General features: G+C 43.8%; 1 protein-coding gene across 3 annotated transcripts in view; it reads right to left on the bottom strand.

The window, feature by feature from the left end:
- OBSL1 (obscurin like cytoskeletal adaptor 1) overlaps positions 1 to 12,193 on the bottom strand; it is a 183,277-nt gene that overhangs the window by 139,069 nt on the left and 32,015 nt on the right. For all 3 annotated transcript variants that reach the window (XM_077447792.1, XM_077447794.1, XM_077447793.1), the window contains exon 4: positions 5,660 to 5,920. In XM_077447792.1, the coding sequence (XP_077303918.1) occupies positions 5,660 to 5,920 (261 nt within the window). The remainder of the gene's footprint in view (positions 1 to 5,659; positions 5,921 to 12,193) is intronic.

Genomic DNA, 12,193 nt, shown 5'->3' with positions numbered 1-12,193 from the left:
AACTGTAAGTACGGGTGTTATTTATTATTTATATATGTATTATTTATTATTTCCCACACAGCCCATTGCCTTGTCCATGCACTGTCCTTTTAACACAGATATTTCCAGAATACATAATACATAAATACACAAAGTATTTCCAGGCCTATGTTTAAATGACAAGGGCTGCGGGGGGAAGCATATATCTGAAAATAGATTGTCATTGCCAGATAATGAACCCCTTAATGTCTTGCCGAAGGCAGTCACCAAAGGGCCACTATGCATGAACAATTTTTGGGCCTCAAAGTTTGCTTACTGCCAAAGTATATAGACATATTCACGCTATATAGATTGATACCTGTAGATAAAGAGAAGCTTTTTGATCCACCATGCCCAACATGTGGCCCTTAGGTGTTTCCAGTTTTGCCCTTGGACCCCAGCAGCCTCAGGTGACATATGTCCCCGGCCTCTGAGGGTGTACTCTAGGCACTGCCTTGTCCAATGGAGTATGGTTGTCCTCCCTCCCCACTTCGCCATTGGCCTGCACTGACATTGTGCTGGGCCCGTACATGCTTATGCCATCACCTCCACCAGTCATGGACCACTGTGATCCCTGTTTCCATATTCCATGAGTGCTCATGTTCTGTGTTCTGGCACAGTTAGCAATCACAATTAAGCGTACCTTGCCAAAGTACAACTGATCATGGCCCAGACCACCTCTTTTTCATGCAGGTTAGGGCATGGTACATTGAATAGTACATGAGCATAGGACAAAGCAATACACTACTGAAACATGCCAGATTTTGGGGGTAAAATGTGCTCGGACAAGGTACATACACCCTAGTGTGAGTATACCCGGACTTTCTCCTATGGTATGGCTCCAATCTCAAACCACTCTAGTAGCACAGTCTATGAAAATGTTCTCCAGTAGGTATTCTGTCTATGACAGCTCCCTGTAGCATTACATATATCAAATATCATAAGCGACCCTTTGGTAACCCAAAGACCACTTTCATGGTCTTTAAAACTGAATTCCAGGTATGACAGTTTTTCCATAGTTACATTGTTCCAGCTTGGACCAATGTAAGTATGTGTGTGCCACACCTATGGGATCACCCTGGAAGCTGGAAATCACTATAGTAGGCACCACTACTACAGTGATCTCCACTAGTTTCACTAGTTTCCGGGTTCCATGATTGGGGGGGAGGGGGTGAGGCGCCCTGAGATGAGGGATTAATGTGATTGGGGGGCTTGCGTGAGCAGAAAGCTCTATGATGGGGGGACTGTGTGGTGGGTGCCGTCTCTTTCTCTATTCCATTGTTTCCTAGAGCTACTTCTTGCTTTAAGACTGGCAGCCCTTTAGGGTACAGCCTGTACTGCTGATCCCCCTCACGGACCACCTTGATGATCTACAAAGACCCTGAACTTCTCATCGAGGATACTGGTGTGTGGATATACCCTAAACTCACACAAAAATCGATATACTTTGGCTATATAAAGACGACCAATGTTTTATACTAACATTTTGTGATCATATTACAATATATTTTTGGGATCCCCAGCAAGCGCCATATTACCCTCCTCTGCTGTGTGGTGGGGAGACTCTGGTTTCATTGGAGGACTAATATATAGGGGGCATTTGATGTATAGGAGCAACTCTGATGTGATGGGGACCTTTGATTCGAAGGGGTGACTCTGATGTGATGGAGGGATACTGTTGCAATGGGGGGACCTCTGATGTGCCGGGAGACCTATGGCTTGAAAGGGTTACTCTGATGAAATGGGGGAGCTCTGATGTTATGGGGGACTTTTGGTGTAATGGGGGGAGCTCTAATGTAATGGGGGGGGGTCTCTGATGTAAAGATAATTTCATCAAGGTGGCAGTGTGTATCATCCCAGGCTCAGGTTTCCCGTTCATAAGCAATGTTTACTTTAGACTGGGATGCCTTGAGATTTTGCATACTCTTTAAAGGGTGCCGCAAATGAAAAAGGGCTGAGAAACACTGCCTTGGATGATGCCTGAACAAAGGTGACTCCATCCTTCTGGAGAGAAAGACAGACATTTTCAGGGGTAGTCCTGTGATCTCAGTGAGAGGTAATAATACTAATAATGAATGGGGTAGATTAACTAAAATTGTAGAGTGCAAATTCTGGTACAGCTCTGCATAAAAACCAGTCAGATTCCAGTTTTTTTGTGTCAAAGCCAACAAGCTGAATTTGGCCAACAAACTAAATTTTAGCCAACAAGCTGATTGGCTAGCATGCTCAACTGCACCAGATTGGGCATAAACAAGAGTTTATTCTTCCTTTTAGGAGAGTGGGCTTCCCCATGTAATATAATAATAAAACCTATCAGTGCTGATCCATACAAAGTCCAGTTATCTGAAGTAACCAGTATTCTGGCCCGGTATGGGGGTCTCTCCATTTTATACATCAGCCTGTTATTACTTTGCCTTGTTCTCTTACAGTAATGCCCTGTACACACAGTCGGACTTTCTGACGGAAAACATGCGATCAGACTGTGTTGTCAGAAATTCCGATCGTGTGTGGGCTCTATCGGACTTTTTCCGTCTGAATTTCCGACACACACAAAGTTTGAGATCTGGATTTAAAATTTTCCAACAACAAAATCCGATTGTTTCAATTCCGATCGATCGTGTGTAGACAATTCCAATGCACAAAGTGCCACGCATTCTCAGAATAAATTACAAGATGAAAGTTATTGGCTACTGGCCTCTTTATAGTCCCGTCGTACGCGTTGTACGTCACCTCGTTCTGAACGATCGGATTTTCCCACAACTTTGTGCGACCGTGTGTATGAAAGACAAGTTTGGGCCAAAATCTGACGGATTTTGTCACCAGAATGTCCGACGGTGTGTACAGGGCATAAGAAGTAAAAAGAGGAAAGCTGTGATAAAGATCAGGCATAATATGATGCAAAGCTGGAGGTAAGAGGAGACCGACACATTTGCTTATCTCATTAGTAAGTTGCTTCTGAGATGTATATTGTGCCAACTCTTTACAGAGTGTCCCTAACGCAGCAAATTACAGGCAGATCATTATTTGAAGCGGTGTTCTTATGCAACCTTTAAAGGGGAACTCTAGGCAAATGACAAAACTACCCTTGCCATGGGGTTCCCACTGCACTGCAAGGCACAATATTCCCATGCACACGTTCCTGAGAGTGGCTGTGAATGTAAGTGGCTGCTGCAGCGATCACCTGCTGGAAGAAAATCAAAATGAGATGTGCGTCACCAGCTCACCAAGGATCTCCCAAAAAATTCCAAAGCATTATTCAGGGATCACATCTTAGTTATAAAAGAGACGTTTCAGAGCCTCACAGGACCCCTTCATCAGGTATGTGACATGGGCACATGCTTGATGAAGGTGTCTCCTGCAAGGCTCTGAAACGTTGCTTTTGTAACTATGATGTGATTGTGGAATACAGCTTTGGAATTTTTCTGGAGATCCTAGGTGTGCTGGTTACATACTTGTCCCCACACTGCAAGAGTTGAATGCTCATTTATCAGGTACCTTGAAATAGCACATTTACTAAACTAATCCTTTGTTCCCCTCACAGCTGGCACTCTCCACTTCCCTCTGATGTTTTTGGTTGTGAACAGACCTTCAATGCCCTTACTTACTGACTACTGGTCCTGCATTGTATATGATGACGTCAGAGTGCGACCAATAGATGGTCGAAGAGAAGCGACTTCAGGGCAGCGGTCACACAGAGAGGAGAGGAGCCTACGGGAGCAAGGAAGGTAACACTGCTTTTTTAAGGTACCCTACACCAAAAAGAGCACTTAGCCCTTGTAGAATGGGGGAGAATCACTGCAAGGGTACTTGTGTCATTTCCCCACAGTTCAGCTGATTGCGCACCAGGCACCCATTCAGATGTTTTACAGAACCACCAAGCAGTTCTGAGAATACCATTGAGAGCTGTCAACCTTTTTCTCCACAGCCTTGAAAACTTAATTTTCCAACACGTTCCAGAGGCTGGACTACACCTGTATGTCTAGCCGTGTTGTGCAATAGAAAAAAATGAATCTCTGTCAGGTTTCTATTAATGTTTGTGTCCCCATCTGGGAGATTGCACCTTACTTCCAGTCCTGGTGACCATTGTCATTTTATGTTTTTCACCAAAAACAGGAGTGGAGAGGAGATCTCTCAGTCAGGACACCTGTTCTGGGGATGGCTGTCTTCTGATTTCCTCTTATTTTATGTTTTAAGGACCCCCATGGAAACACAGACAGCAATAAAATAGACCTTCAGCAACATTTTGGGTTGAGATGCACTAGAGTCTTAGCTTCCATTTAAAGTGGAACTAGAATCCAAACACATTCCCATTTTAAAATATATTGGCCCTTCAGCTTTAATTAGTAAGTGAATCAGTCAAACACATCACCTTGTTAAAGAAATAGCTGATTCAAGGATTGTGGTAATGTCAGGTCATGTGACCTATGCCATGGTATTGGTCATGTGATTTTACCAAACAGTGAATCACAGTACCCAAATGCCAGCCTCACAAGATTCTCTGTAGAATATTGGAAGGATGACAGCACCACAAACATTTTGAACAAATCCAGTTAGAATGGTATTCTTCAAGACACGCAACAAGAAAGCAAATATATTTTGGGGGTCAAAACTCCCCCTTTATCAGGACTGGGAAACAAGACAACATAAAATTATCAGATGATTATCTAAGGTTGTAAACAATCATCTATAGTGTAAAAACAATGGTACTGTATATACTCTAAGACCCCTTTCACACCACACCGCACCTTGCGTCGGCAGTAAAACGCCGCTATTTTTAGCGGCGTTTTACCGCTGGATTTGCGGCGCATTTCGCTAGCGGCCGTAAAAGGGTTAAAACCGACGGCAATATGCCGCAATAGCGGCGTTTTGCTGGCGGCATTACAGCGCTGCCCCATTGATTTCAATGGGCAGCAGCGGTGGAGGAGCGGTAAACACACCGCTCGTTCACCGCTCCAAAGAAGCTGCTGGCAGGACTTTTTTCTGACGTCCTGCCAGCGCACCGCTGTAGTTTGAAAGCCCTCGGGGCTTTCACACAACAGACAATGGTGCAGCTTCTTTAGGGCGTTTTGCAGGCGCTATTTCTAACGCTATAGCGCCTGCAAAACGCCCTGGTGTGAAAGGGGTCTTAATGTTATATAATGATTATGATTCTATGTGCCATTTCAATTAGCAATACTCATCTCACGTAAATTAATTTTGATGAAGGGGGAAGTTTGAGCCCCTGAAACGCATTGGCTTTCTGTTTACATATCTTGGCAAATATAATTGTTACTGGACTTGTTCAAAACTCTGTGGTGCCTTCATTCTTCTAATACTCTACAGGCTACTCCAGGATTCTTTGTGATACCCCAGCTGACAGAAAACTGCCTATAAAAAGCCAGATTTTGACTCCTGTTTGTCGTCCACTCTGGGTTCCATAGCTCCATCAATGCATATTTCCTCACAAGATTCTCGGGACGAGAAGAAGAATATTGGCAATTATCCAATCACAGCCCAGTCTTTAGAATCAGCTGTATCTTTGAGGGTAAAGATGTGAGCCGTTTTACTCTCTTTTAATTAAAGCCCATGGTTTAAATATTTATACAAGCATTTTTTTTTTTTTTTTACTATTTTCCCACTTTTAGCTACCCCTCTTTCTTACCTTTAACTCGAAGCTGGCATGTGGATTCAGAAAGTCCAGCATGGAACTGGATGATGCCACTATCCTTCTGCGTTACCCCCACTAGAACCAGGACATGTGTCCTTCCAAAACTCTGTACCACTGTCCGGTGATCTTCAAACATGATATGACCATTGTGGGTCCAACCGACCTGCTCCACTTCGCTTTCCGTCTCTGCACAAAATGCTGCGTTTCCACCCTCTGCAACCTCCAAGCGACGGGGCAGCCTTTTCACTATTGGTCCTGGGAGATAGAGACAACATGGTGGTTACAAGGAACATCACAAGCAGACATGGATCTCCAAATGTAAGAATTTCATTGTTCTGGCAAATAAGAAAGAATAGCAGTGGTGACCATCTGATACAGCACTTTTGTCTAAACACACCTGAGATTTACAAAAAAAAAACGGAGCTGAAATTTTCTATTTTTAGAAATTCACAATTCAATTAACAAAAAAAAAACAAATGTGTTATCCCGCGCTGCCTAGAAATTACATACAACTGGGCTAATAATGAGTAGCCACATCCAACCTAATTGTGTTCCAACAAAGTGAAGTAAATAAATAGTGCAAATGTTGCTGCGCCTATACTCTTGGTGCTATTATGACTATTATGTGACCGTGACGATACGCGTGGAGAGGAGCCAGGTGACGCTGCCGAAACCGAAAGTGATGCAGGAGCCTTCGAGCCCTGCTGTCAGTTTAGGAGTTTAACCACTTCTGGACTACCCCACGCAGATATACTGCAGCAGGACCAGTACGTGATTACGTGCACGGGGTCTGGGGCGTTATTGTGATCGACCCGCCGATCGTTCTCAGGGGAGCCAGAGCGGTGATCTGCCTGTGTAAACAAGGCAGACCACCATTCTGTCAGAGGGGAAAATGGAGGTCTTGTGTTTCTCCTAGTCAAAGCACATCCCCACAGTTAGAAAGCACTCCCTAGAGACACATTTAGCTGCTTAGCGACCACCCGTCGTAAATTTACTACGGCAGAGAAGGCCGCGCTGCAGCGGGTCACATACCTGTTACGTGATCTAACACTATCGGGTCTGGAGTGTACACGTGCGTCACCGGCGACCTGCTACTTCATGAGCTGTCACCTCCCAACTTTTTTTCCTGTTTTCAGCTATTTTAGAGCTGGTTCCAGAAGGTTAAACAGCTTCTCAGCCCCCATCTTAAACACATGGCCACCAGCATGGGATTTTCTCCATGTCAGAGCACACAGGTTTGAGAACTTTATGCCACTTTGATGTGGTAGGCCATGTGTTTGGAACCTGTCTTTTGAAGGTTGAATCTATTCATCCTAGTCTGGGCCGGTGGATTCTCCTATCAACTCTCTGGGAGTGTAGAATATGATTGGGGTGTTCCCCCACAACTGCGTGGTTGACTCAATACCTACCAGTATCTGGTTAATTTGTGGCAGTGCATCACACAACAATGGCGAAGAATGATCACATTGTGCCTCTTCATGGGTGATCCTTACCCGATTCATGGGATTTTGGACAATCACGCATTTTTTTGATTTACTTATAAACTTTGTTTTGAATTCTGGATCTTGTCACATTATCTGTTCATTTTGGACGTGTCAAGTTTCTTTCATAGTCCAGATTTGATTTATATTTCAAGATACATTTTTGTATTCTGAATTGGTTATCATATTAGACACATTGTATATCTTGATGAATTTCACTGTACAAACTGTTTAACGAGAACTCATTTTAATCTAAGGTCTCTTATTGCTTTTTGCACATATGACTTTAAGCACTGCACTATTGTTTATTTTATGTTTTTCTGCACTATATGTCTAGTGAAGTGCCAGCGGCTACCTTTAGTCTCTGAGCGCAGTTTTTATACTTACCGACTGGTGACGTGTTGCCAGTTACAGAATTGGCCTAACATGTGCCTTATGCAGGAATGTCAGCCTCTCTTACCCTTACCACACCAATGAAAGAATTATCATGATGCCTTATTTAGTCTGAAGACACTTTATTTATTGCTGGTTGGTATACTGTATGTAATAGTTAATAGAAAAAAGCTTATCTAGGAAAGAATTCAAGTGGAACATGAGCCAAAATGTTTTCTGGATAGAGTGAGGAAAGGTTAGAACCTCTGCCAGGTTTTAATTGCTCTCCCCGCTGATTTTTCCTCACTTCCCTGGCATTTTATCAGGAGAGATTTTAAACCTTCCCCACACTACCCAAAGTATTTGGCTTCAATTCTACTTTAAAGTGTTTGTATTTATCCACGTAGATAGGAGTATTGTTGAGTGATTTTTATTGGTAAGCTCTAAGTCCTTATCTAAAAGCAACCATGATAAGATGAATTGTAGGTACCGCCATGTGCATCTGTTTGTTAACATGTATCCAGAGCTAAAATTTTAATATTTCTAGTTTTGTATAGAGCAGGGGTGTAATTACAGATCGGGACCCCCCTAGAAAAATTTTGATGAAGCCCCCAGGTGACCTCTCTACTGTCATTGATCTTGAACCATGTATGTCTAAATCAAGGATGGATAACAGGAGAGCATCAGCATAGTCAGTACACTACTAGAGACCAGAGCTTCTCATCATCTCCACCGCCAGCAAGAAAATGCTGGAAGTAGTCAGTAAAAGGAAAAAAAAAAAGAATTGTATATAGCAATGCCATTACATAGGTACAGATCTCTTCACATTTGTCTATTTTCAGATTAAGATCCCTTTTTAGGAGATTTCACCATAGTCTACAGTAATTCCAGCAATCCTAGCTCAAAGGGGTTCCTTTGGGCTCAGAAATGCATCGGCTACTGCATTTCCATTGGTTGTCACTATACTGTCAGGGATAAAGATATATGGACTTTTGAACTGACCGGTTGGTGACCTATTTCTCCTGTTCACCAAAAACTTCTCAAGCTGGGAGGTTAAAGCAGAATTTCACCCAAATGGGGAAGTTGCACTTGTTTGCATCCTCCCCCCCCCCCCCATCCACTGCCACATTTGGCCCTTTTTTGGGGGGGAGCAGTTATCTGGTTTTGACAGGTATTCACTTCCACTTTTGGGCAGATAGCTGCAGCGATTTGTTCTGGAGACTGGAGCTCCTCTTTAAGTTGGCAAGAGCTACCAAATTAGGGACATTTCTGGGGGGGGGGGCATCCAGTACCATTTTTGCCTGTTTTTATCTAAGGAGACAATCTTGGATTTTTTATAGCCTGAAGCAGACTGCATTAGGCACACTGGATTAACTTCAGTGCTGGCAGGAAACATCAAATAATTTGATGGACTGACAATGATATGGATATACTGTGGTTATCCCTTGCCAAAAAGAGAGATCCTTCTATGCTGAATCCAGGAGCCCTATTGTCATGGCAGACTTAGCAGGACCTGCAATGCTGTAGCATGTTAACAAAGGGTCCCACTTCTTCTTGCTGGATGTTATAAGTTGTCTATGTTGATCATTGTTCATCTAATTATTTGATCTTAAGTTGACCAATTTTTTGCACTAGGTCAATGATCTCCAAACTGCACCCCGGGGACTAGATGAGGTCCTTTCCTTGCCTTTACTCTGCCTTTGGGGTACCATTCCTCCCACTGACACCAATGATAGGGCACCATTCCCCACACTGGCACCAATGATGGGGCACCATTCCTCCCACTGACACCAATGACGGAGTATCATTCCTCCCACTGACACCAATAATGAGGCACTATTCCTCCCATTGAAAGCAGCAATGGGTAAGCTATTCTTGCCACAGATAATAATGATGGGGCATGGTTTACTTCCAAATGCCCTATTCTTGCTCCTTGAAGCCTAAAGGACATTAAATTGTCCCTTTGTTTAGAAAGTCTGCAGACCCCTGCAGTAGGCAAATGTCATCTTGTTGATTATGTCTTGATTATGTTAAGCCCCTGTTGAAAGTGAAGGCGTAACTAAAATAGTTCAGCTTCTTGTCTGTTCTTTAAGTGAGTTCGCTCTATCTTTTCTTGGCTCGGCCTCACTGCTCGGCCTTTCCCCTGGAAAAGTGGCCGAGCAGTGGATAGAGTGACACTTTGGCTGTTTTCATTTTTTTTTAACATGTTTCCAGCACTTAGCATTAACACCAAGCCATTGGATCCTTGATGAAAAAGGCAGCTGACAACACATCTAAAAATAGGCATGTTTTCGGCCATTTTATAGAAGCCGTAATGACAGCTGTGTGTGTAAAGGACAAAGAGCAAAAGGCTCTTACAAATTAAGTTGGTGTAACAGATGTTGGTGGCCGATTGCTGTTGATAATATATTCATTAAAATCATTAACAACTCAATTGTTTAAAATGGAACAGCTGAATACACATCTGAAATACAAAGAAACCCGCCAAACAGGTGACATCATGTGATCAACTAAGGGCGCAGAGAGAGAGAGAGTACAGAGGGGGGTGCAGAGATAGCATCCTGAGGGGTGCAGAGAGAGCACGCTTAGGGTATAGAGAGAGAACACTGGGTGGTGCAAAGAGAGCAATGCCAGGTTCAAGGGTGCAGAATTCTGAGACTTTTTTAGAGAGATTTAACATCACTTTCTGCCCTGCTGAAGAATTTTTTTACAGACAGGAAGTGCGGGGAAATTATTTGAATGGAGCCTGGATTGACATACAAAGCTAACTGAAGTCCTTATCCTTCCCTAATCCATGCAAAACTTTTTTGACTTTATTTACACTACATTGTACTGAATGTAACCGGTAGATTTTATTGGCAGTGTTTTTGTTTTGTTGTTCGAAATTAATATAAGCTGTTGCCTGGGTACTGTGCCACATGAGTGTGGTAATCTGTTGTTCAATGGCATTAGTTCATTTTTTCTTTTTTTTTGGGGGGGGGGCCCATACAACATTTTGCTATGGGGCCCTGTGATTTCTAGTTACGCCCCTGACTACAGTATATAGATCAGACCAAAATGAGGGACAAATGAGGAGGAATGAGGGACAGAGGGACTTTGTTCCAAATCAGGGACAGTCCCTCAAAATCAGAGACAGTTGGGAGGCATGATATCGTACCAGCTTAGACCAATGTACATATGTATGAGCCATAACAGTGGGATCCCCTGGAGGCTGGAAACCACTGTAACAGGCACGGCTACTACCGTGATCTCCACTAGCTTCTGGGTCCTGTGCCTGGAGGTTACTCACTGGCTCAGCGCGGTCACCATTTAGAGAATGCTTTCCATTTCCACAATGAATGCAAAGTGTTTTCTGAATAGACGAGTTGGAATTCGTGATATCACTACCCCACTTCTCTACTTCATCCAATTAGAGAACAATTTGCATTCACTGAGAAAATGCAAAGTGTTTCCTGAATGGTACTTGAGTGAGCAAACTATTGTGTTCACTAAGTAGCAGGACAGCCACTTGGGACCCAGAAACTATTAGCAATTAGTGATGCCTACTACAGTGATTTCTAGCTTCCACGGGTAACCTGCAGGTATGGTATATACATACTTGTCCAAGTTGGACCAATATAACTATGTAAAAATTGCCATACCTATACTTTCATTTTAATTCTCTTTCTAGCCTCTTGCTAGTGAGACCCTGTACCCGAGTGTTTCTTAAAGTGGTTGTAAACCCTCTGGGACCACTTTTGCCTACAGGTAAACTTATGCCCCGTACACACGAGCGGACTTTTCAACATCCAAAGTCCGAAGGACCGAGTCCGTCAGACTATCCGATCGTGTGTGGGCTGCAACGGACTTTTGATTCGCCAAAGTCTGACGGACTTTAGAAATGAAGCATGCTTCAAATTTTCCCGACGGAACTCCGCCGGACCCGGTCCCCTTCGAAAACTCCGCTCGTGTGTATGCTACTCCGACGGACTAAAACCGACGCTAGGGCAGCTATTGGCTACTGGCTATGAACTTCCTTATTCGAGTCCAGTCGTACGTCATCACGTTCGAATCCGTCGGAGTTTAGTGTGATTGTGTGTGGCCAAGTCCGTTCGGCCGAAAAGTCTGTCAGAACTCCGTCGGAATTCCAGCAGAACTCCGACGGAACTCCTTTGGAAGTCTGTCGGACTTAAGTGTGTACGGGGCATGAGAGATTAAGATTAAGGCTTACCTGTAGATGCAACAAATATCTCCTAAACCTACACAGTTTAGGAGATATTTGCAAATGACTGGCACTGATGTCTATGGCGCATGCGCCGTAGACAGCGGCGCGCAGGCGCACTGAGCACTGCTAACGGCGATCATGCCGTTAGTGCCACTCACAGTGCTGGAGCCGCGATACCCGGAAGTCACTCCGGGATAGATGGCGGCGATGGAGGAGAAGAACGAGGGTCGCTTCGGGGGCTTCCATCTCCGGTAAATTATTCATAATGAGCTAATATGCTATGCATACTAGCTCATTATGCCTTTGCCTTACAGCGTGTGTTTTTTTTCCTCTTTAAAATCTAATTATTTTGACCTGTATCACACTAAACTTATGCAAGCCCCCCGAAGCACCTCCCCTTCTAGGCCCCAGTGGCTGAAACATTTTAGGGCAACAGCACTGTAAAACGCAACATTGCCTGACTGTGCCCCC

This window comes from Lithobates pipiens, unplaced genomic scaffold, assembly GCF_037356315.1.
Source record: "Lithobates pipiens isolate NorthernLeopardFrog02 unplaced genomic scaffold, aLitPip1_a1.2 Scaffold_22, whole genome shotgun sequence".
In the NCBI taxonomy this organism is placed as follows: Eukaryota; Metazoa; Chordata; class Amphibia; order Anura; family Ranidae; genus Lithobates; species Lithobates pipiens.
This window is presented reverse-complemented; position numbering and strand designations above follow the sequence as displayed.